At 41.1% G+C, this 25,131-nt stretch overlaps 3 protein-coding genes and 1 non-coding gene across 6 annotated transcripts; 1 reads left to right on the forward strand and 3 right to left on the reverse strand.

Annotated features, from left to right (window-relative positions):
- Nucleotides 1-577: 577 nt before the first annotated feature.
- On the reverse strand, nt 578-4,237 carry xpa (xeroderma pigmentosum, complementation group A). Of its 2 annotated transcripts, XM_047152117.2 has the most exons (8): nt 4,159-4,237; nt 3,990-4,079; nt 3,275-3,474; nt 3,035-3,145; nt 2,475-2,580; nt 1,985-2,150; nt 1,635-1,752; nt 578-1,408 (listed from the first exon to the last, which is right to left on the reverse strand). In XM_047152117.2, exons 1-8 carry the CDS (start codon nt 4,224-4,226, stop codon nt 1,254-1,256), a joined length of 1,014 nt encoding a protein of 337 aa, XP_047008073.2. In that variant the 5' UTR covers nt 4,227-4,237; the 3' UTR covers nt 578-1,253. The 2 variants fall into 2 exon arrangements, with proteins under 2 accessions (XP_047008073.2, XP_053533346.1); XM_053677371.1 differs by having other exon boundaries at nt 3,986-4,204.
- A 405-nt stretch (nt 4,238-4,642) lies between these two features.
- trnai-aau (transfer RNA isoleucine (anticodon AAU)) lies at nt 4,643-4,716 on the forward strand. Its single transcript has one exon. It is a non-coding gene; the product is annotated as a tRNA-Ile (tRNA).
- Nucleotides 4,717-5,152: 436 nt separating this feature from the next.
- saraf (store-operated calcium entry-associated regulatory factor) lies at nt 5,153-8,610 on the reverse strand. The gene is made up of 6 exons (XM_017461502.3): nt 8,301-8,610; nt 7,766-7,944; nt 7,188-7,623; nt 6,693-6,966; nt 6,264-6,388; nt 5,153-5,903 (listed from the first exon to the last, which is right to left on the reverse strand). The coding sequence occupies exons 1-6, from the start codon at nt 8,368-8,370 to the stop codon at nt 5,878-5,880; spliced, it is 1,110 nt and encodes a 369-aa protein (XP_017316991.1). The 5' UTR covers nt 8,371-8,610; the 3' UTR covers nt 5,153-5,877.
- A 563-nt stretch (nt 8,611-9,173) lies between these two features.
- Nucleotides 9,174-20,848, reverse strand: slc24a2 (solute carrier family 24 member 2). Of its 2 annotated transcripts, XM_017461501.3 has the most exons (9): nt 19,725-20,848; nt 14,607-14,642; nt 14,263-14,371; nt 14,014-14,088; nt 13,762-13,838; nt 12,862-12,999; nt 12,409-12,498; nt 11,471-11,637; nt 9,174-11,369 (listed from the first exon to the last, which is right to left on the reverse strand). In XM_017461501.3, exons 1-9 carry the CDS (start codon nt 20,523-20,525, stop codon nt 11,120-11,122), a joined length of 1,743 nt encoding a protein of 580 aa, XP_017316990.1. In that variant the 5' UTR covers nt 20,526-20,848; the 3' UTR covers nt 9,174-11,119. The 2 variants fall into 2 exon arrangements, with proteins under 2 accessions (XP_017316990.1, XP_047008148.1); XM_047152192.2 differs by lacking the exon at nt 14,014-14,088.
- Between the last annotated feature and the right edge of the window lie 4,283 nt (nt 20,849-25,131).

The raw sequence follows: 25,131 nt of genomic DNA on the forward strand, positions 1-25,131 counted from the left end.
CAAGTAAACACTACTTTAGCTGCTTGAGTGATGTTGCAGGTGAAGTCTCAGACAAAGATCTGTCAATCAAGCATGCTTATTAGAATATTAGGCCACACCCACTAGGAGAATCTCCGTCTCATTTGTGTTATAAGCTGTTGTTTATGTTTAATTTTTCTTTTTTAGGTTCTACACTTTTGCAGATGTTTATAAAACGGAAAAGCAGGCCTAGCTTTACTTTGTGTGTGTGTGTGTGTGTGTGTGTGTGTGTGTGTGTGTGTGTGTGTGTTTTCGTTAGCACCAGTAAGCTCATGCTGTACATGCCTGGCATTGCTAACATTACAGCTGACTGCTTTGTATATCACTTTGCTGTTTTTAGCCTCTGACACCTCCAGGCCACCGTACTGTCCAACAAATCAAAGGGCACGGCATTGCAGACCTGGCAAAATAATAAATGTGTGTGTGTGTGTGAGGGCGAGAGCGAGAAAGTGAGCGAGAAGGAGGGAACATGTAGTAAAATATTTTCATCCTGCTGGACTTGGAGTAGGGGTGTAAGGGTGTAATGTTTATCCTTTAATAATTTGCATAGCAGATGTGATTGGTTCAAATCCATGGAATTTTATTTTATGACATCAGAAACTGAGCTGATGAGGCTCCGCCCCCAAATCGGTTTTATACAGAAATAAAACGGGACTTCAGCACCAAATAGATCTACCCATCAGTCAGTATCTTAAAGCAGTTCCAGCAATCGTCCTGCGAGGAATCTGTGATTGAAGGATACAGATGAAGTCCACTCACAGTTTGCTGATTTGGAACACGTCCCAACTGAAACGCTCACTCTCACGTACGCACACAAACACACTCGTGCCAAATACAGCACGAGACGTGGGGTTTACAGGAGTGAGGATCAGGTTCAGTCACACACACACACTCACACAATGACTTCAACAAAATGAAGGTCAAAACCCAAAACCCCTGAGTCGTTGCTCCTTTACTACAAAACTATTTTACACTTCATTCAGTCGGAATGTAACAGACGGTCACTACAAACATGTTCCAATCAGAAGGGAGTTCCCAAAGTAGGCAGCACGTGTAGGGAGCATTCCATATGAAGACTGTTCCCATTTGGGTGAAATGTGACGGCAGCACCGGGAGTGTTGGAGAACCAATCATTCTGACGTCCACAAACACTTCCACCGGCGCTCTATCCTTACACCGCTCTGTGTGTGTGTGTGAAGGCATGAGCATAGGATGGATTTGGGACACAGCCAGCTCTACATCTTCTCGTAGGTGAGCTGGTGTCCGCAGGTCTTACACACTTTCCTGTACTGGTCCTCCTCCTCATCCAGCAGCTCCTCCTCACCGTAATCATGCTGGTGGACACTGGTGTCCTTCCTGAACACACTGCTCCTCACCGCACGCCTCAACTCTGGGGAGGGGGCAGAGAGAGAGAGAGAGAGAGAGAGAGAGAGAGAGAGAGAGAGAGAGAGAGAGAGACAGAAAGATACACAGAGAGAATCAAGCAGAGAAAGACAGCGGCACAGAGAGAGACTGAATATGTGCATATATGTATGTGTGTACGTGAGTATATGTGTGTATGTGAGTGTGTGTGTGGGTATGTGAGTGTGTGTACATGTGCGTTTGTGTGTGTGTACCTTTGACTTTCTTGTTGAAGCGTTTCTGTTTCTGTACTTCTCTGTTCTCCTCTCGAGTCTCTCGCGCCTCCTCCAGAGCCCCCTCACTGCCCCAAACCTCCAGAGACCGAGACACCACCTGCGCGCGGGCACACACACACACACACACACACACACACACACACACACACACAGGAGGTAGGGAGCCTGTTCTGTATGGTGTAAAGTGAATATGTATAAGTTAACACATGAATAATGTTGATATAATAAGAAGAACTGCAACTTCTGGGGTCAAGGTTCACGTCAGCTCAGTGTCCCTCAGCGGGGGAGTGCTTCTTGGGAGGTTAAAGGTCAGTGGTCAGATGTGTTACCTGTGATTTCAGGTAGAGCTTCATGTCTCCCCAGCGAGGATTGTGGGGGTTTTTCTTCAGGACGAATCGCAGAGGCGGCTCTCGCTGGTCCAGATCGCAGTCTTTCAACAGGAAGAGCTGCTTCGCCTCCGTACGAGAAATCAGCTTGTGTTTCTCCTCGCTGTCTCTACACACGCGCGCACACACACACACACACACCCACACATGGGGGTTATGACACAAAACCTCTGACACTGTCTTCAAATGACTCGAGAAAGTGTGTGTGTGTGTGTGTGTGTGTAAACGGTCAAAACAGATACACACTCATACACTCGACCACAGAAACATCAGAGACACACAACACCCCCCCCCCACGTCACCAACTGACAGAAAAGCCACATACACAGAGCGTTTAACTGAGACCACATACAGGAAACAAAGTGTGTGTGTTTTGTGAGCATGTGTGTGTGTGTGTGTGTGTGTGTGTGTGTGAGAGAGAGAGATGTCTTACCTGCACTTGTCACACACCGAGAGATCGAAACTGTTGCTGAGGTATGAGTCCATGAACGGCTTCGAGCACTCCTCACACATCAGATAGTCCGGCTCCATCACTGGGGCTGAACATTTCACACACACACACACACACACACACACACACTTATTTACTTTTAAATATAATTAATGTCTACTAAAATTCTAAAATCAGGTCAGAAAGCAGCGCTGGCTGGATGTGACTCACACTGAAGGGTTTTTAAATTATTTATCCATTACAATGTTAAGTCAGTAATATTTTCGCCAAATGTCCAGTTTTTTTAAAACAAGATCGTTTTCATTTTAATTTTACACATATCTATAAATATCTAGATCACTGTCTCGCTCTGCAACTCGTCTGTTCACGGTGTTCTGCATATGTCGATGAACGTCTCATCCGGTGCGACGTGCGTTAAGATCAGGGCCGTACCGTAGCTCTGGGGGTGCCGATACCTTCCCGACATTGAGCTGGAAGGTTAAAGGCGATGTGTGTGTGTGTGAGAGAGAGAGAAGGATGGAGTGTATGATGATTGTAGTTACCAGGCTTATGCACCACTCTGCTCGCTCGCTGCTCGTCCTCCTCCTCCTCGTCCTCGATGAAGAATCCAGCGCCGGAGTCGATGGTCTTCACTAGTTTGGTTGCCGTGGCACCTGACAAACCCAAACACACACACACACACACACACACACACACAATCATATGATAATCAACCTAAATTTTCCAGTATCATAGTTTTTAAAGTATCTAGGATTATACTTATTTTTAAAACACACACACACCTTCCCCAGCAGAAGGGCGGTTAGCGAGTCTGGCCTGCCTCAGCATCAGCGCTCTCTGTCTGTTCCTCTCGATCTTAGCCAACATGAACGGAGTTAACGTCTCGCTCGGAGATTTTCCCTCCACCTCACTTACTCCAGAGGACGAACTCGACTTCACACACTCCATCCTGATCCCCACACACACACACACACACACACACCTGCAGAGAGAGAGACACACACATGTAGATAGAGAAATAGACGTGTATTTACACATTGATAAATAGAAAGATAAACAGACCAACATTCAGAGAAATGGAAAGTTAGAGAGACACATTAATAAATCAGAAAATCACTACAGTCTTAAACTTCCTTACAAATAAACAAATACATCACTAACACTCGGCTCAGTTTCTACTCCTACAAAGAAATAAATATGTAAATGAAGTAATCACGTGACGCCCGTAATGCGGAAGCATTATGATATAAGAACAATATCGAGATCATCACATTTCATATAATGTTATAATTCATATTCATTTACACTATACTCATACCAATGCAGCGCATTATGATTACAACAAGCCAACACTGTAACAATACCTTTTAACGCTCTACACGATATTTATACAACATTTATTTAAAGAAATGAATTTAAAAAACATCGTGCGGAGCAGAATATAGAACTTGCTTATATTATATCCTATATTTATTTCTATTTTCTGTGATAACTTACCCGGAGCAGCGGTGTGTAAATAACTTCCACACAGAAAACACACAGAAAACTGAACGGAATTCCGTTACATTTCCGGAGAACTCACGCGCGCTGTAAATGATAAACACATATTAATAGATTTGTAGAGAAAGAAAATTAGCTTGTTTCAAACAAGAATGCTAATGCTAACGTGTCTGTTTGTATGGGACTTCGTCTTCTTCTGTGGTTGGAGTATGGACGATCTGAGTCATGTGACATACACTTCCGCCACCTAACGGCCGACATAAGATAGTGCACTTCAGTTTACTCGAAAATTAATTTCCAAACATTCAGATAGTTGTTAAATGTTATAACACACACACGTCGAACACACACACACACACACACACACACACCGAACAAACGATGAAACAAATTTATTTCAATAATTTATGTAGACATATCATAGTTTGTGCGGTTTCTCCTCTCAGGTGATGCTCTCAAAATGGCGTATGTTTTGTGAAAAATAAAAAAGTTCCTCAAGATGTAGAAGTGTATCAGTGTTAGTACATTCCTATTATATATATTTTTTTTTATATATAGATATTGTTTTATATATTTATAAATGATTACATTTTTCGTCATATTATTCGTCCTTAATATTTTAATCTATATAAACGCTTACATACTAACCAGGCCGGTTAGCTCAGTTGGTTAGAGCGTGGTGCTAATAACGCCAAGGTCGCGGGTTCGATCCCCGTACGGGCCACATGACTGTTTTTTCCCCCCCTAATCTCTGCTTTATTTTCACATTTGTTGTGTTTAAACCGAGGTTTGTACAAATATGAATATAATTAGAAACTATATTATAAAACACACCCTTCTTCATCTTTACAGGTAACGTGATATAAAAACACTCCGTTATTTGTTTCATATTTCCAACAGCTCAGCGATTTTTAACACGTGGCGCGCCCTCTCGTGGCCAGTGATGGAACTGTAATATAAAAATGTAGACGATGTTCCCCAACTAGAAAATCATTTGATCACTAAATCTTCATTATTATAATTCAAATATTTTACATTTTATTTTTAATATTCTACATATTTCGAGTGGGTAAATATTTAGATCATGGAGTCTGGTTTACTAGTTGTCTTCGTGTACAGCTGGGGCAAAATTACATACAACTGTGAGAAATAAAAAGAGACTGTTTTTAGACATTTATTTTTATAACAGATATTTTTCTAATATTAGGTTAGCAAATACAATCTTCCTCAGAAACACTACACCACATATTCAAATAGAATAAAACAAAAGAAACACACATTCCCAAACTAACAGTCATTACACACTGTATTTGCGTTGTGTTTCAATAAGGTTAACTGGTGAACAATAAATAATTGTGCACATCTGGTCTGAGTAATTTAAGAAAAGTAATGAAATTAGGAAAGGCACCAATACAAAAAGTAATTTCTACAAAAATAATCTTTATTTATGTATTAACTGCCCAAAGGAAAAAGAGCTGGTGTTTAATTACAGACACAGCTGGGTGAATCATTGACTATTCGTTGTGGAGTATGTTTTTAATCCTAAAGATAATAATAAATGATGCTGTCAAACACCATTTGGCAACAGACCGCATTATAGAATTTACCTGCCCTGTTCTGCGTCTTCTTTTTTTTAAATGCGGTGCTGAAAACAGACAGGTTGCTAAGCAACAAACAGTGCAGCTCAGTAGCTACAACGGTATTCAGAAAAAGGCACAGGAAAAAAGGAGTCTAAACACACGTCCCGACAATGTATCTCACATCAAACATGTTGCACAAAGCAGATCTCAATTCAAAACATCAGTGCCGCTAAAGCTAGTTGACATTCATTCGCACTGAACGCCGCGTTTTATGACGTCATCAGTCGCCTCGTATCCAGCGCCGTTTATCTTCTCTTTGTTCCGCCAAAACCTGTAAACAACAACGACAAACAAATCTCTGATACGTGGTCTGAGGTCGAAGACAGCGTTACAGGCCGTGCTCTCTTGGTGGGAGGGGTGTACTCGGTCTCCCCTGTCAATCACAGCGACACCAGCCAATCCTGGGCTTCTGCGAGCTCATGTATGAGGAAGAGGACAGACAGCGCTTTCCTCCACCCTCACCTCAGTAACGCTGTTTGTGCTTTTGCTGTAGTTTAAATTACTATTTTTATTTTTTATTTAATTTGATAAACAGAACTAAGTAGATTAGAAAATACAGCGGGTGAGTGAGTGACTTACTGCCAACACACCATCATGACCGAGTCGAGTTAACAGGCGAAGTGGAGTTTACCTGAAGCGGTGCGAGTCCCTGAGCTGGTTTTGGGGCTGCTGTTGGTGTTGGAGCTGCTGTTGGTGTTGGAGCTGCTGTTGGTGTTGGAATACGGCGATGCATAAGGGCCTGCAGAAGGACCACGCCTACCCCAACACCACCGTACACAGGAAGAGGGAGAAACAGCAGTGTTTAATACTCTGTGTGTGTATGTGTGTGTTAGTGAACTACACTACGTATCTCTCCATTAGAATTGTTATTATTATAGAAACCTGCCAATATTACACACTTCCCAATATTATCACAACACCGTTTGAGAAAACTCCAGATTTTCTCATCCAAACAGAAAAGGAACACAAGTCCATCAGCCCTATATAGTACACTTTTTCTAATTAGTCCTAAGTAGTGTATATACAGGATATAATAAGCACATCAGTGAGCTGCACTCACCTCTGAGAGCCAAACAGGTATCCCAGCAGTCCTCCTGTTCCCATTCCAGACCAGAATCCTCCTCCGCCTCTGTTTCTACCCCCAGGGCCTCCGAGTCCGCCTCCTAGTCCTCCGAGTCCGCCTCCTAGTCCCCCGAGTCCGCCTCCTAGTCCCCCGAGTCCGCCTCCTAGTCCTCCGAGTCCACTTCCGAGCCCGCCTCCGAGTCCACTTCCTCCACAGTTGGCGGTGTGAGGTCCGCTGTGTGAATCTGTAAAGCCGTATCCAGGAGGATGATCTGAAATACGGATATAATCTTAGTTATAGTGGAATCAGGGGGCGGGGTCTGTAATATAAATGATTACAGTTGTGTAATCATTTATATTAGTTGACAGTAGTTGACATTGTGGGCGGGGACCGCAGTGCGATTAGTTACACTGACATTGAGAGTGGGGACAGTCTGACTGGTTGAAGTGGAACTGCGTATGGTAAGTAGAATAGATAGTACTCGGTCCATACCTGTGTATTCAGACCTAAACCCAGGAGGAGGTGGACCCATGTTGTTGTAGCCGGCTCCATCAGGACCTTGGTTTCCTCTGTACCCATCTCCATGGGCACCACGACCAGAGTCGCACAGAAACATCTTATAAACAGCGAAGGCTAGCAGCAGGAAGAGTGCGATGACCACCAAACTGCCCGAACCCTCGGCCGACAGGCCACTCTGGAACTGCTGGCTGCTTCCGTGCTGCTGCTTTCCCTGGAAGAACCCGGATGCGAAGTCGGAGAATCGGAACGAGCCCTGGTTCTGCCTGCCCTCAGCTGTGAGCTCCAGCGTGTACTCGAGACCACACGAGCCTCTCAGTATATACGGATCATCGGGGTTGTTGTAGCCTTCACAGGAGACCTCCACCTTTCCAAAACGGTACCAGTTATCCATATCAGCCTTGCACTCCCACTATAGAGAGAGAGAGAGGTCTGAGACAGGTTAATAACAATAACTCTGCAACTGCGTGTATGTGAAGTACACGATTTCAGGTGAATCATTATTGCTGTTATGTTGAGCGCGCGCACACGCGCACACACGCACACACACACACCTGGACGTCCACACCGTCCCAGCCTTTATTCTGACACTGGACCACTTCAGGAACGAAGGCGGTGCAGCCCGCGGATCCTCCCACACACTGCAGCTGAGGAACAGGGCTGGAGCGGCGAGCCGTCGTGTACCGACCCCTGTACAGGGTCAGAGCCTGGACATCACGGAGTAACACAGCTCCTTTACACACACACACACACACACACACACACACAGACAGACAGATTTAAGGACCCTGACTAACAGTGGTATTGTGTTGATGCTACACTAAAAGCAGTCAGTTTTGTATCGAACGGATCATTATATGAAATTTAAATGTTCCATATTAGCTGTAAAACTGCACACATTACGTCATCCATTTTAATTTTAAACAGTCATGAACTGCATCCGTTTTATTTTCTACTCTTCTCCCTCCGCTTCTCTAATCACCCACATCACCCCCCCCCCCCCCCCGTGCTCATTAACATACACACAAAAACAATGCAAACATCATCACACATGTGCATTTAAATATTAATATACAACAATATATTTACCGTCATTCCAGCAGTAAATGAGAGGAGACATGAGCAGGTTGATGAGCAGGAAAAGCACCGCCAGCGCCATGTTTACAGTCTACAAGCTAACACGCTAAGCTAGCAAGACCGACTAAAAACTATTCCTGATTATTCCAGTTATCTGAAACTGAAACACGCTTCTAGCTGCTCCTTAAACAAATCCGCCTTGATGTGTGCACATCGATTAGAAACACTCACGTGTCTCTCGCTCGTTAGTTAAAAGTAACCTGGCGCAATCAGGCTGTAACGCTGTAAACAAACGCGCTACTTCCGCTTCCGGGTCTGACTACGTCATTGTTGTTGGCCAATGATTTTAGCGGAAAATAACGCCAACTTTTACATTTTATATATTTGTTTATTTATAGATAATTTATTACTTTTAATTAAAATACATACATTATAACAATATGTGAATATTTGGCTTTTCTTTGTACTGAATAAACCGCTAATACCCGAGGCTAGCATTTTAGCTAGCTAGTACACCTGTTATACAAACAATGTAAAGGTGTAATAACAGTAGAGATGTGACAGAACAATCAAGAATATCAACATTTCCCTCAGAAGTGTTGCTAAATCATGATAAAAAAAGTGAACTAAAACTGAAATTACACTAGTTAGCATTGGGCGTTAACCAAACTTCCCTATCATATGGGTTCCACCATTTTGAAAAATGGCGGTATCAGAACTAATATCAGAAAAACAGGACAGCGTAGGCACTCCTGAGCATTCTCAACACCCGTTTTCTCCAATTTTGACTAATCATGAGTAATGCTCTTTTAAGAGGCTACATTTTAGTGGTTGGTTTAAGAGTGACAGAACTCGAACCATACTTTCTCTTGAAATAGCACTCTGTGGACAGTTATAAGTCATTTTTATTTCTGTCACTGTTCATATTCAACATTCTGTGATTGACAGATACAGGAGTTTTCAGAGGTATATACTCAGTTGTATACCTCAGCCACTTAAAAACAAAACAAAAGAGAGACCAAAATGCTGAACATGTAGAATCTGTTCTAACAAATCATCTTTACATTTAGAATTTGTTGGCCAAATGACCGCATGTATTACCCATAATGCCCTGCAAGCATTAGTGTAACCATGAGAAATGTCCGCAGGTCTTCTTGCTTTTACAGTAATACGTTAATGTTAGCATTGCTCTTTCCAGATATAACCCTGACAGGTTATTTACTTTGAAGACCAAAAGGTGACAATGATTTAGTTCTCTGGGGTTCGGGAGGTGACAAATGATCCAACTACATTTCGTACATTAAAAGGACAAATTTGCTGAATTGATTAAATGAACATTAAAAATCAAACATTTTACACTATTAACAGTTAGCATGGTAACTTGATTACTGTTACTTAAATATGTTAAATGAAGTAAATAAAATATAGTTATATGCCCTGGATGCATATAGATGAGGATGATGAACATGAACACTATTGTAAATATTAAATGTATTAAATGAGAGTCAGAAAAATATGATATTGTGTTCAGTATCACGGAATGATCTGTTATATTCGAGATGTGGATATTGTGAAAATACCGCAGGCAACATTGTTGAGCAGTATTCGTAAAATGATGTGATATAAATATGTAATATCGGCACTTCTATCATTTATATCTTTCTACAAATCTGAAAGCTAATGGCTAATGAATGGCATTAAATCAGCCATGTTCAAATAATACAGCGTACACAAAGCAAATCATTCAAGCTCCACCCGTTACAAGCGAAAGAAAATGCTTCGGTTGCCCCACCCTCCGTGTTCAGGTTCACTTTCAGGCTTGTTTTATTCAGATTAAGTCCTGAAGCCTTTATTGTGAACATCCCTGAGGAGTTGAAGTTTAATCCCCTGTTTCCATGCAGTGTCTCTCAATGGTCCACATGTCCATCTTGTTCATTTCCCACGTTATAACAGTCTAAATCTGCTGCGAACATGTGTGTTCGGCGTGTTAATCTTCTAGGAAAAGTTAACAAAAAATAATTTTACGGTTAAAATAATGCGCCATCTTTTAACGTCACATGAAGCACTGGTCCCACCGGGTTTGTCCATGTTGATGTGTTGTTTCTGCATGAATTGTAGTCTGTGTAGTTTTCGCTATAGTTTCTGTGTAGTTTACTTGCTTTCTCTGTATAGTTTGTACAGTTCCTCTGTATGCTCTGCGTAGTTTATGTGTAGTTTCCCTCCTTGGTTTCTTTGTTGTTGGTTTTTGGTAGGTTACTGTTCTGTTCTCTGTTTAATTTTCTTGTTGCTTTTAGATTCTGTGTAGTTTTTCTGGTAGTTTATGTGTAGATTTCTGTTTCATTTTTGGACAAATTACAAACAGCTGACCAAACTATTTATATATTTTTCGTATCGTACTCTGTGTAGTTTCTGCGAAACCTTCTGTGTAGTTTTTGTGTAGATTTTGTGTAATCTTCTGTGTAGTTTCTATATAATTTAATGTATAGGTTTTGCACAAGTCTATGTGTAATATCTGTGTAATGTTCTGTATAGTTTACTGTGTAGTAAGTGTGTAATGTTCTGTGTAGTTTCTCTGCCATTTCCTGCATAGTTTCTGTGTAGTTTCCGTGCCTTTTTCTGTGTCATCATCTCTGATTGTAGTAGTTCCTGTCTGGTTCCTGAATATTTTATTCGTAGCTTTCTTGTGCTTTCTTGGTAGGTTCTATAGGGACTGTATGCATTTTGTGTACTTGTTCTGTGTTGTTTCTGCTTATTTCCTTGTGCATATTGTCTCAAAGCCCCGCAGATAGAGACAAGTTTCTGCTTGGCAACACATATTCCCCTGAAGCTCCTCAGATGGAGACGGGGCAGGTGATGATCTTGTCCTCTAGCATGACACTGACCACGAGGAAAACGAAGTAAAGCAGGAACATGGAGAAGCCGAGCAGCTTGCTCATTTTCCACCTGCACACAGCGATGGAGACGATGACAAAGATGAGCATGAGGAAGAGCAACACAATGGCGCAGAACAGGCCGTTACTGCTCACCGCCACTGGCTTCAGGTTGTGAAAGTAAGAGTAGAGCAGCCACGGGAAGGGCAAACTGACGAGAAAGGACAAAAGGACAATCAATCATTAGAGCTCATAAAGCTCTTTTAATGCTTGTGGCTCTTCCTGACAGAGTTTAATGATGATAATCCTTACCCTACGGTGATGTCAAATATGTTGGAACCAACTGAGCTTGACACGGCCATGTCTCCTAAACCTTTCCTAGCCACAATCACGCTGGTGATGAGATCTGGAATTGAAGTTCCTGCTGCAAGAATCGTCAGACCCATGATCTCCTCCGTAATGCCAATAGTCTCTCCAACCTGTGATGTAATCCAAAAATTCTGAACTCTCAGGACAAACACATTCTAGGGGTGTTACAGTGTTCAGTTCAGTAATATTTTTGCCATAATTTCCACAGGAGGAGGTTACACAGTACATTATGTCCTTACATGAACATATGTGGCTACCATTTCTATGTCTTTAGTTTTATTTCCTTCCAGTCAGTTTTGTGCTTCATCCTAAACATCTTTTCATTACATTTCAAATCCCAGAGAAATTTCGAATCCTAATCTTGGATCAAATAACCATACTGTAACTTCTGAAGAAGCACACCTACCGTAAAAACACTCACAAACCTGGGCATTTTACAAAGCCAATACAGGGATGAAAAATGTAGTCTGGTAAACTCTGGTAAATGATTGTGTTTGGGTTTGTACGTCGGTGTATTGTACATTAGATTTTTAAAATGGACAAGTAATTCCTGGCCCCATTACAAATGACGCTGCTATTTTAAAAGCTGCTAGCGTGTCACAGCCTTAAGCGTGCAGGAACAGAAGTGAACAGCTAATTGGCTTTGGGATTTGGCTGCATTTCTCTGTCTGTCTTTCTCAGTCTATCTTTATCTCTTTTTCTCTTCATCCACTCTGTAAATCTAAGCTTCTATATTGTTACTGTTGTTCTTCAGGGACTGCTTTTTTTAGCAAACAGCAGGAACACTGAGTGACTGTACGTGCTCTATGTCTGTGATTGGTGGAATGGATTTTAGTGCTTGTTCCTGACAAAGTATGTGTGTGTGTGTGTTTCTAGCTCACCTGGTGAGCCCACCACACCATCAGATAGGAGAAGACAGCAATCCAACTGATGGAACCCAGAAACGTGATGGGAAAGAACTTCTTTGAAGTCTAAGTGGAAAAAAGAAAGATAACAGGTAGTTGGTATTTGGTCAATGAGGCTACTCCCAGCAAACACAAACCCCCGCCGTTAAAATGAACGCTACAGTTAGTCGACGTTGAATTGTTTGCTGGGCTGTCGCTAACAACGATGAATGGTTAAAGCCTCTAACTGAGCATGTTGTGATCACACACTGGAGAGATAGGTAGACCAATAGGAACACTCTTAGGGAAAAAAGCTTCTTCTTTGGATGGTTAATAATTCTAGTATTCTAAAGAAGTTTTTCTTGGAACCCTGTGTGAAAGGGAAATGTCTTAAGACATGTTGTGATGCAGTGCATGATAGATAAACCGGATTAAACTTGAGTTTCTCACATCTCTGCGGACGTCGGGCAGTGTGAGCCACAGTGGGAACACGATGGGGAAAACGAAGAGGTACATCAATTGCTTCTGTCTCGTCTCCGGCCACGCTAAGCTGAGAGGCTGGTCTTCATCCTCTTCTTCTTCCTCACCCTGCATCAAAATATCCAGATCAGTCTTTGTTCATACTGGAGAACATTTCTAGCAACAACTCCATCTATATATGACAAGGGAGAAAGTGAAAAATGCTTCTAACCAACTATAAGTCAGTCCCAGGGTCCCATGTTCCTTATGAACATTTCTGGAAAGACAGCACTATGTTCCCAGGGTCCTTGGTCTCAATATTCTCATTGGTTCTATGGTCCAATGATACTTGGGTCCTATCTCTCCAGAATTCTACATTTTCGGGGTTCTTGTTCTCAAAGCCCTATGTTCCCAATGTTCCCAGTGTCCTAAGTGTCTAGGGCCCTATATTTCTGAGTTCCTATGGTTCCAGACAGCTATGCACCAAGGGTCTGTTGTTTCCAGAGAACTATATTTGAAGGGTCCTTGTTGTCAGGGCCCTCTGTTTCTAAGTTATTGGTTTACCAGGGTCCCATGTTTCCAGGGACCTATGTTCCCAAGTGCCTATGAACCCAGTGTCCTATATTCCCACGGCCCTATTTTGAGTTCTGCGGCCTCTATGTTCCCAAAGTTCTATGTTCTCACTTATTTAGGTTCCCGGTGAAATTTCGTGGGGAAAGAACCAACAACCATACCCAAGATCCTATGTTTCCAGATCCCTATATTCCCAGTATCCTATGTTCCCAAAGTGCTATGTTCCTAAGGTCCCATGTTTTCAGTGTCCTTCGTTTTAAGTCCCAAGAGTCCCAAGTTCCCAGGGCTGTATGTTACCTGTTACCTTCAGTGTGTTACCTGTTGTGCTATGCTGCCGTTCATTGGCGGAGTGACTTCCACCTCCACGCCGATACTGTTGGGGAATTTCTTATCCACTGCAGGATGGGTAGCAAGAGAAAAACAACAAGCTAAATGTTTAATGTTTTAGTGACACTGCAGTTCTGTTCATTATAAAGATGTGTACAGAAGTGCTGTATGTGATTTGAAACAAAGCTATAGATTTATAATACAGTACACACTTATTTCCTAATTCCCCGTTAGAACACATACCAATGCCGTTTATTTCACCTCGTCCCTTTTTTCTTGCAATCTTGTGCAGAATGGAAGCTTTGTCCTTGAATTTCCCTAACACACCAAAATAATACACTTTACCACATGCACACACCCACACACCCACACACACACCCACACACACACACACACACACACACTCATCTACACAACTGCACAGGTTAATGCTAGTTAGTTTTAGTTTCACTAACAAGCTACTGTGTTGAGGAAAGCGTGCAGGAGTTTTACCGTCACTGAGCGGATCTAATGTGTGGATCATGAGCTGGAAGATGCTGTTCCTCATCAGTGAGTTGTGCAGAGAGGCGGAGCTTAACCCTCTCTGAAGATGGGGCTTGGCCTAAAGCAGGAAGAGGATTTATAGAGCAGTATTTGATATAGACCGAGACTGGGCGAAAAAGTGATAATAATAATAATAACAATAACAATGATTATTATTATTATTATTATTATTATCGTTACTATCGTCACCACTGTAGTTTTGTATATTATATTATCATTATACTGTATAACATCTGATTTTCTTTATTAAACTAGAGTCTGAAATGTGTAACGTAGAAGGAAGTTATACATACCGAGAGTTTGTTCCCGTCATCTCCAGCATTGTCGACCTTCAGAAAGACACAGAGGTATCCAATCTTACTTCATTATTGACATCATATGCAAAAAATGATTTATTCATTTATAAGTGATATTATTCCTCAGACAGGTTGGTTTCAGTTAGAGCTGTGACAGTAAACCAGTATGACATATAAATTATCATTACCCGTGACGTACTTTAATAATAGCAAAGACTTTCCCGGAATACTTTGTGTATTTGTGCTGCATGTGTAATATATTCATATAAATAGAATCGTTGGCATAACACTACAGGGTTTTAAATGAAAAGAAAAAATCCTTAAGACAAAGGATGGGATTTTATGGTGACGTTTTCTGTAAGGAGATGTGTGTTTATGTAACAATTATGGAAGGAGTCTCCAGTGTCAGCGCTTTAAGATTTAAAAGATCGTCAGCACAGAGGAGTTTCCGATTCGTAGTTTCTGAGTAACACCACCACATGCTGCAATTTTTTTTCCAAAGCGAGGCTGGTGAGGGAATGACTGTTCATAGCTGCTATAACGGAAAAGAGAACAGGAAATAACTTGTTTCGCCGACGCTCCATAACTCTAACGAAACAGGTAGAAAGTCTGATGTATCGTTCTTTAATTAGTTAGAAATTGTAATCGCCGACAAATTCCTGAGGTATAAGAAGAATACGAGACATGAGGACATGCTGTTACAGGAAAATAAACAACTTCCGTATGATAATGGTAACGGCTCTTCATATATTTTACTATAACAGCAGAGGGTAGAAGGGTATTGGGAACAGGGTTTTAAAGGAGCAGTGTGTAATGTTTAGAGCGCATAACCAAGCCCCGCATTCTGTTAAATCTTAGTATGACTTGTGAGTTGCCTTTTAAAGAAAAGGGGCGGATCTGACCGGCACTGTTCTGTTTGGAGGTGGGGCTAATTTATAAATGCAAGACATTACCTATAGATTCTGAATGACTTTTAACTAAAGAAAAAAATGGGTGAGGGTGTCCTCTGGTGGTCTGGGGAGGAATTGTCCGTGGTGGACATGACAACAACTGCAGTTTGATGTCAAAGCAAGCAGTATCTCTTCACTTTATTATAAACTATTGTACAAAGCGGATGTGGACATTTAACACAACCGTATATACTTTAGATTACTTGTAAAGTATTGCAATTCTTTAATTACAAATGACTTTTGAGTTTGAGTGGTCAGTGGGACAAATATCACACGTGAATATATGTATACATATTCATGCAGTGAAGGAAATTATGGGATTTAGTCTCTTTTAGACTCAACAGTGAAACAAAGGGGAAAAAAGGCAACAGGATTCACATGATAGTTTTACTGAGAGAACACAAAGCTAAAGCAGAACAGGGAAAGGAATCTTCAGGTTTGGAACACAAACAAGCTGTAATGGAGAGGTATATTAATGGCATGTTAATAAATCTTCAATAAATAAATTATAAAATATTATTCTTGTCCAAAGCTGAAGCAATGCTAATGAATGTTACAGAGGTACAGTTTAGCCATTATCATGAGCTAAACTATGATCCAGGAGAGAATAAAGAACTTCCACATAAACTTTCTGTAACGCTTAATTGCTTGTGTTGGTCTCCGCTTTTTTAAAGAAACAAGGAACGGATGGAAGAAGTGATTTGAACAGCAAAAGATTTTAATACATAATGAACCCAGAACTGACCCAATAACTAAGATCCGCCACTCAGTATCACTGAAATCCAACACTGACTACACTGCACTTACTTACTGTACATAAACTCACTCTAAAAGCATGTTCCTAGATCCATTTACCTGATCTGTCCTCAGTCCTGACCCAACCTCACCACTTTACTGTAGGAGTTCCTCAGGGATCAGTTTTTGGTCCATTTTTGTTCCCCCTATACACAAAGCCACTTGGTCTCAGTGATTGGATATCAAGGTGTCTCCTAACACTCATACACCTCAGAAGTGTCTCAGACTGCCTTTCTGACATATCTTCCAGGATTGAAGACCATCCAGGTTTTAACCTTGACACAACAGAACTAATCTTTGGAACAGCGAAGGACTTACTCATGCTGGATCTTAAAGTCCTTCCAGTGCACACAGAGAAAAGTCTTGGTATGATTTTTGGATGATGGGCTCAAGTTCTCCAATCACATCACGTCAACCACCAGATCTTACAGATTTTGTGCTCAGCACCAACATCAGAAGAAAACCTTTCCCATAAGAATATCAGATTCTCATTTAAACTATAACCAAACTATAACCATTTCCAGATTTGACTACTGAAACCTTGCACTTGCTGCTCTCAATTCTAGAGCCTAGTTGTCTCTTTATGACCAGCACATTTTGATCAAATAGGTCCAGGTCTGGGACAACGTCTTTAGTTGTTCCCCTTTGATACCTCCTGTGGAGGTTATTCAGAACATTGCTGCTTGATTGCGTAATAACTTCCTGAGATCTTCTCATGTTACTGCCATGAGTTGGTCACTCCAACTTTCTATCACAGCAAGAATCAAATTTGAATTCTTCTTCTCGCTTACCAAGCCTTAAAGTCCTTGCATCATGATATCTATGTACCCTGGCTCAGAACCACACACCAAGCCCGATCTTTAACGCCAAAGCTACTGGCATGTCCTTTTTCTAATTTAAGGTAGAACAAGATCTCCCAGCTTCAGCGTACTGGGTCTTCAGTAGAGGATTATTTGAAAGAGCAGGTCAAAACACTAAAATAGATTGTGGATACATTGAGGATTGCACACAGCTGGAATGTCACTAAAACTGACAGGAGCTCTCTCAAGAAGCTGCTAGAATCCTGACCTGACAGGATAGGTGCTGAGTTATTAAGGAGTTATTAAGACTGCTCATCTCCAAACTAGCATTGGTCTCTCGTCCCCCAGGATACAAACCCACATTCTCAGTGTATTGTTTATCATTGTAATTGAAGCTGTTTCCACATTCGGACATCACTCTGGGTAAGAGCATCTGCCAAGTATTTAAACATAATGAACAGCATGATCACATAGTCCTCGTGAGACAGAGACCTGGCAGCTTAAAAGGTCACTCCCTTAAGCATTAAGTGTCTTTTTTCGTATCTATTTATTGTCATGCTTGGCAAGCAGGTCATTCTGGATTACTGGATTTCAGTCAGACTGTGGTCATGAACTGAAATGGACTGAAATGAGAAAAGCGATGTTTCTTACACTACAGACCCAAATATGTAAATCTACTGAAAAGAACTTCACACTATCTCTCTTTTTTATGGCCATGAACAGGCAAATTAAATGAAGGTTTGAGTTTGAGGTCATGCTGTTTTGACTCTTGAGGACAAAGCGTGGCTCCTGGCTAAAGTTAGCCGTGCTAACAGGATCTGATGTGCTTATCAGATTAGTGCAGAGGAACAAGGAGTTACATTTGGGAATCCATGCCTCTGCTGGATCTACACTCACACACACACACACACACACACACACACACACACACACACACACACACACACACACACCCAATGCTGTTTTATGCCTGTCAGTCTCAGAAAACGAGGCATGCTTTCTAGAACTGGAAGTGGCTAAACTTGTACGAACACTGTTGCTAAGCAACAATGATGCCATGTATAAGCTATTATTCAGCAAGCTAGCGTGTAGCCATTACGTCTTTTAAACAGTGTAAACACAACAAAATCTTTAGGAACATCAACATTTCCCTCAAATGCATCGGTGACTCAAGGGACGACTTTCATTACCATTAGCAACCACCGTTAACATATTTTTCATGGCGTCCACCATATTGAGAAACTTTTCTCGGTATTGTGAAGGCTGGGTTAGTGGTTAATGCAGTATGTAATAATGTCACATCATTTGGGAGGGGGAAATATACACCCCTATACTTTACTTCTCTTACTCTTATGTTTCCCTAATTTATTCATAATCTGTCAAACCATACAGGTTCCCCAAGGTACAACAATGTAAATGTACCCACACTGGAACAATTATGGTCTTTAGGTCCAATTCTGTACCTCAAAGATATTGCACTACCATTTTTATCCACTAAAGGTACCGGAGATCTACCCTTGAGGGTCCCACCCCATGGACACTGAGTGTTTGTACCCTACAATCTAGTTTAGTAGCTTTTTTTCAGACTGACTCAGATGTTAAGGCCGTGAGTCTCTGATTTGGATTGCGAGTTTAAACCCCAGCACTACAAACCTAAAACTAATCATGAGGGCGCAATACTGCTTGCTGGAATCGTATTCGAAACATTAACCTAGCTAACTAGATGAGAACTGTACCTCCTCAGGACCTCTGACATGTGAGATGGCTATGGCCATCTCGAGTCACCTGAACTCTGTAAGAAGGACACACCACGTCAGGAAACAAATCCGTCTCCAGCTGCGTGAGACATAAAGAGGCCACCTTTAGTTTTAAGAACTCGCTGTATCATTTTTATCATGACTATTAAAGGCAAATCTGAAACTCTAACGTACATCTAGTCAACCTTTTACCACTGTAAACCCTATATGTGAAAAACCATGTAACCACTGTAGCATTGTTCTGCAGAAAGAAGTTATTTATAGGTTACAAGGCAAAGAGATGTTTGAGTTAAAAGCAACACAATAGTTATCAAAGCGAGTTGTATAATGTCCTCCAAGACAACCATAGTAACTCTGTTGTCAATCTAATATGTGGGGACAGTGATAGAAAGGTATTAATTGACATGATATACGTATAAGGAAGTGCAATATAGTTGTATAGATGTTGTAAGTGGGTGTGGCCAAAGCGTCGTCATGGTGTTCTTTGCTTCCGCCTGTAAGTGAAGGCTTGAGGACGATACTACAGCTAGATGACACCCCACCCCCACCCCCCAGAGAAAAAATACATCCCTCACACCTCTCCACACCTTACCTCACCAACCTTCACCAGTCAGCCATCTTTGCTGATTTTAAGCTTGCTTCTCTATTTACCTGACAGGTGTTCTGTTCATCCTCAGATGATTTTACCCAGGTGATACCTTTGCTGAACCTTAATCCAGCATGGTCACTTGGTAAAACAAGTGACTGACTACTTCCTGTGTATCTCTTCAGCCAGGAAACCTTGGACATAGCTTGAGACTGAACACAACTCACCTTGGGCACGACCACTGTTTCGTCCACCTGGTTCCGGTGAATCAGGCTCTTGATGACCACCTCCACATTGGCGTTGAATTTCATGAAGAGCACATAAGAAATGTAGCCTCCTAGCAGAGCCATGCTCTCCAGGTAGGTGATATAATTGTCCAAGAAGAAGAAGATGAGCATGATGAGGTCCATGATGTAGAAGGACACATCACGGAAGAGTGGCCACCAGGTGAGGTTGAGGATCTCACGCGAGAACAGCGCACACATGCCGATCACAAACAGGATGTTGAAGACGGCCGAGCCTACGATGGTGCCGATCCCAACGTTGCTGTGCGAGATGAACACTCCGATGACAGATGTGAAGAGCTCAGGGGCGGAGCCTCCAGCTGCCATGAAGGTGGCACCTGCTACATCATCTGAGATCTGCAGCTTCTCCGTTATGACAGTAAGCGCTGGGACAAAGAACTCGTCGCACACAATGGCCAAAGCGATGAACATGTACAGCATCCCGAATATGTGCAGCACTACGGCGCCCTGGCGCCTTTCCTCTAGACTGAAAATATCCTCGGGATAATCTCCGTGGTTCTCCATCACCAATGTCATCGGTGTGGTCAGCTCCACCCCTTCCTGATGGGCGGAGCGTGGAGTTCTATGGTGCTGAGACTCATCTATTCCTCTGAAGGCATTCCAACATAGGAGCAGACAGAATGCGAATAAGCTCAGCACAAACACAAGGATCCGCGATGCACGAAGTTTCCTCCTCACATGATGTCTTCTTGGCCGCTGATTGGCTGAAACCATGTTGACCATGGTTGTTGGATGACTCGGTGGTCCAATGGGCTGTCTCAGAGCTATGGAGCGGCAGGCATGTCCCAGCCCACGATTAAACCTGATAGGAAGGACACACTCCCTGATTCCACACTGGTGCAAGATCTTCTAATGGTTTCCTCATAATAAGATCTGGAGGGGGGAAATGGAAGAGATGAATTTTAGCTTTTACAATATGCCAAAAAATGCAGTGGATTTTGGAGCTCTGACACTAATGTAGATGTGAGATAGGATATTACTTCTGATATACATTAGGCTTGTAGTCTAAGTGAAAAGAAGCAAACACTTGGAATGAAGAGGATCTTCTGTAAATGTAACAGTGTAACAACGTAAATGTAATGTAATGTTTACCGAATCTCTGGCAACGTCGTTCAAGATATCTTGTTTAAATAATAAGCTTCTGTGTGAGCACAGCATTATATACAGTAGCTACATTATTGCCATTGTAAATACCCCACAAGCATGTGAAGGGGTTGACCGGCGCCACCTATGGAATGGCCTAAGCTTGACTTAAACCCGGGAACTAGGTCTAGATAAATAATCCGATTGTAAAATATAAAAATAGGGGAAATAGTAGTAGAGTAGCGCAACATCCACAGAGGCTTGAGTTCAAGATAGAAGCATAACAGAGTTATCCCAAGCATATTTAGCATCAGCATGACCTCAGTCACTGTTTTCACGCGACGCTTTTCCTGTTCACGTACATATTTTAAATAAGAAGCCGCAGATGATCCAAAGACAACAGTCGAAGTGAATGGGAAGTGACACCTGACACAAATACGTCTATGAATGTTGGCTTTCATTCCATTTCATTTCATCTGCCGAGTCTTGACTGAGGAATAAACCATGTGCGGCTAGAACAACCCAAACATAGCTACAGTTAGCTGTTTTTTAATCTAGAGTATGGATTGTTCAGCTAAAACTAATCTTTAATTAACTAAATTAACTAATCCATGTATTTTGGGTCCCTTTTATTTTAATGCCATGCAGTCGATGATGTAATTTATCGATTTAAAACTTTCTAAAGAATGCTGGAGCAGTCCGAGTGCTTCAGTATTCAGGTCGTTTAATGATGACAGTTTTTTTATGTTTCAGAAGATTGACATGCATATTTACAGTAAGAGAGCGTGGGCGGAGCTTGGAAGTCCGGCCTTCCTCTCACAGCTTCGTCACTTTGACGTTAACCAATCGCAGCTGTTTGTTAGGTCACGGGTACACGAGTGATCGACTGCTGCTACATAAGTTACAAAAAGGTACAAAGGACATGTCTTTCATACTCACGAAAGGCTTCTTAGCTGTCACGTGACCAGACAAGCTCAGGTGGGAATTACTGTAGATGATTAAATTAGTGGGAAATATTAATTGGGATGCAACAATAAAAGAAAAAAAAAAAAACGGTGCCGATCAGTTCTTATTAAAACCTATCAAATTTACAGACAGGGATAAAACCAATAACCGCCTCCACTCCATCTGTCAGTCTGATGACTTAATCCGATCAAGAAGCTTCTGATCTCCTGACCTTCCTTACCGCTTGCCTCTAAACTCAACCCGTTACTTTCACTCTGATTTATACAGAAGTGTACGGCGATATATCATTTGTTCATTCGTCGTTGTCACAGCAGCATTTTAGCTGCCAAATGCAAATGAACTCATCAGTACGCGCATTAATTAGTCATATTGACGCAGACCTTTCATCTTTTTTTGTGAACATTCACATCATGATATGATTCACTGTAACTGTTATGCAGAAACTTGTAAACAATAAGATCTAATCTGTGGAAGCTAAAATAACAATATTGTTTAAAAAGTAAATAATTTTCTAGTAAAAATGACAAATTTAGTGCATATTTACAAAAAATGGACAATGAATCAATTAAATACGCTAATAGGCTACAGTTCAATTAATTAAACGTAACGGACTATATATTTATTTCGCTTTCAGTCGTGTTTTAGCATTGGAACGATTAACGTTGAATAATGAGACAAAAGGGCGGCCTTCATTTTATATTTCAAATATATGGACAAAAAGTTTATCATCTGAAAATAAGAATAAAAGCATGTTTTCTTCTGATTTACAAAAATGATCAAGTGCAATCAAAATAAAGAATTCATAAACTCACTGAATAATTGTGATAAATCAGCAAAATTTCAATACTGAACAAAACATTATTATTATTATTTGAACTGTTAATGAGGTGTTTTTATATTTGCAGTGTGGATTTTAATGTTTCATGTTTATATTATTTTATTTTATTTTATAGTCACTAATTTCTATTAGGGAGTTTATTATCAGCATGTATGTCCCTCCGAACATTACGCTCTAGTCTTATTAGAATTTTGGTGGTTAATAATTATAACAACAACAATAAAAACCTAATTACCAAAGCAATATATTTGTAATTGCTAACTTAATTGCTTCATTGTTGTTTATTGCACTTTAGAAGTTCATCCTCAAACAAACAATAAGAAGGCTTTAGAAGAATAAAGAAATAAAAAAGAATAGTTTTACCTCGGGACAGTCTGACTCCTGAGACGCCCCTCAGCCAGCATGGATCAGGACTGAGACACAGCCACGAATCAGAGAGGAGGGATAAATCTCTCTCTCTCTCTCTCTCTCTGTGTGTCTCATCTACTTTCTGTCCTTTTCCTGTCCTAGATGAGGTCATGTAACCCAGCCTTGTTATAAAACACCTCACTGGGGCTCTTGTTAGCAAATAATATTAAATATATTCACGAGTAGCACACTGGAATATGTGGAATGTGTCACACAATTAAATATCGATTCTTTCCTTGATGATTCAGTAGGTCATAAATTAGATAACGATTGATTTGATTAAATAATGATTCGTTCAAAAATGATTCAGTTCACCAAACGTTAGATAATAAGTAACTAGATTAAATAATGATTTGTTCCTAAATGATTCTGTACACCATAAATGATAGATTCAGTTAGATAGCGATTCTTTCCTAAATGATTCAATGTGCCACAAGTTAGATATTGATGGACTTGATTAGTTAATGATTCTTTCCTAAATGATTCAGTGCATCCTAAATAAAATCATAATGGATTCGGTTAGACGATGATGCTTTGAATTAAATTTTATTCGAATTGATTCTCAATCCTTACTCAGAATAACTGATACTAACTTTAGGTGAGACTTTTCTTGGAGTGGACATAATGCCGAGTCGAGTCGAGGCAGTGAAACTGAATCCTGTTTGAATGGAGGTGGATTAGGGATGAAGAGCGGCTCCTAATCCCAGGATTACCCACGCTGCTTCCCTTCCTGAGGAGACTCATGTAATGAAGTGCACTTCAGGTGATTTAGGAATCAACGATTCATTTCTGAAGTATTTTATTTCTGTATCTATCAGCGTTAACTAAATAGGTGTGGCCTCTGTATCTATCAGTGTTAATGAAGGAGGCGTGGCCTCTATCAGTGTTAAAGAAAGAGGCGTGACCTCTGTATATGTCAGCGTTAACGAAGGAGGCGTGGCCTTCGTGTCCATCAGTCTCAGTGAAGGAGGCGTGGCCTCCGTGTCCTTATAAACACATCACTGTATGTAACTCTCAGATATTAGAAGCAAGAAACACACTTTTACCAAAATGTAACAACCTTTATTGTTCACAATAAACTGCTCCCCCGTCTCAGGATGGAGAATAGCTTATTTGCTCAAATACAATACTGTAAAAAGACTTCAACAAATCACACCAACCACAACAACACACAAGCAGTGAAAAAAAAACAAAAAAAAACCCTGTTTAGAAGTCACACACAAGTGCTGGGGCCTGTACCATGAAGCTAGTTGAACAAACTCAGGGTTACGGGATTAGTTTCGAGTTCAAAACCAATGCAATCCAATCAGGCTTTATTGGTACCATGACGCTGGTTATCAACATACTCCGTCAATGTGCATATAAATGCGTGACGTTGGCACCAAACAGCCAATAGTGTTCAACATGGGGAAAAAAGTGGGTGTGCATACCTCCGGTTGAAAACTAAGAAATTATTTTGCAGAAATACGAGGAATTTAAACTTACACTAACCGCAAAAAGCAACACCGTTACGGCTGAACAAAGCTCGGGAACATTACTGATTGTGTAAAAGTTTACTTTTATAGGCTCACAATGAGAATAAACGGATTGAAAACGTATAACCCCAACACCATTCATGAAATTTCATTTACTATAAACGTAAAATGTTTTAATGAAATGTTTCTCTGCGAAGTGCTCTCCTTACAGTTTGCGCTGGGGAGCTGAATTGGTTGCGTCACTCATAGGTCACTTTGCTCACAGCTGATTGGTTCAAATTGGGTTTGAGTTCTCTTACCCAGAACAGAACCCGGCCCGGAGCAGGTTAGCCATGGAGCGCAAGTTACTATGGCGATGAACACCGGTAAAAGCCCAGCCACTTTCATGGTACCTAAAACCCAGGGTTGGCACAAACTAAACTGAAACTGACTAGCCACTTAAACCGGATTCATGGTTCAGGCCCCTGGAGTCAGATTTACATCATTCATATAAAAACACAACATTAATACTTTAATATTTTACTTTAGTGTTTCTTATGTGCATCAAAATAAAAATTAA

This window comes from Ictalurus punctatus, chromosome 29 (genome assembly GCF_001660625.3).
Source record: "Ictalurus punctatus breed USDA103 chromosome 29, Coco_2.0, whole genome shotgun sequence".
Classification (NCBI taxonomy): domain Eukaryota; kingdom Metazoa; phylum Chordata; class Actinopteri; order Siluriformes; family Ictaluridae; genus Ictalurus; species Ictalurus punctatus.

Excerpts from the sequence above, each read along its gene's own strand:
- xpa (XM_047152117.2), bottom strand. The coding sequence starts at position 4,226 with ATGTCACATGACTCAGATCGTCCATACTCCAACCACAGAAGAAGACGA. Across the intron at positions 3,146-3,274 it reads CCGCCCTTCTGCTGGGGAAG|GTGCCACGGCAACCAAACTA; the intron begins GTGTGTGTGTGT and ends TGGGTTTGTCAG. Across the intron at positions 1,753-1,984 it reads AGCTCTACCTGAAATCACAG|GTGGTGTCTCGGTCTCTGGA; the intron begins GTAACACATCTG and ends GCCCGCGCGCAG.
- saraf (XM_017461502.3), bottom strand. The coding sequence starts at position 8,370 with ATGGCGCTGGCGGTGCTTTTCCTGCTCATCAACCTGCTCATGTCTCCT. Across the intron at positions 7,624-7,765 it reads GGGACGGTGTGGACGTCCAG|TGGGAGTGCAAGGCTGATAT; the intron begins GTGTGTGTGTGT and ends CTCTCTCTATAG. Across the intron at positions 6,389-6,692 it reads TACCTGTTTGGCTCTCAGAG|GCGTGGTCCTTCTGCAGGCC; the intron begins GTGAGTGCAGCT and ends GTGTTGGGGTAG.
- slc24a2 (XM_017461501.3), bottom strand. The coding sequence starts at position 20,525 with ATGGTCAACATGGTTTCAGCCAATCAGCGGCCAAGAAGACATCATGTG. Across the intron at positions 12,499-12,861 it reads TGCCCGACGTCCGCAGAGAT|ACTTCAAAGAAGTTCTTTCC; the intron begins GTGAGAAACTCA and ends TTTTCCACTTAG. Across the intron at positions 11,370-11,470 it reads ATATTTGACATCACCGTAGG|TTTGCCCTTCCCGTGGCTGC; the intron begins GTAAGGATTATC and ends CTTTCTCGTCAG.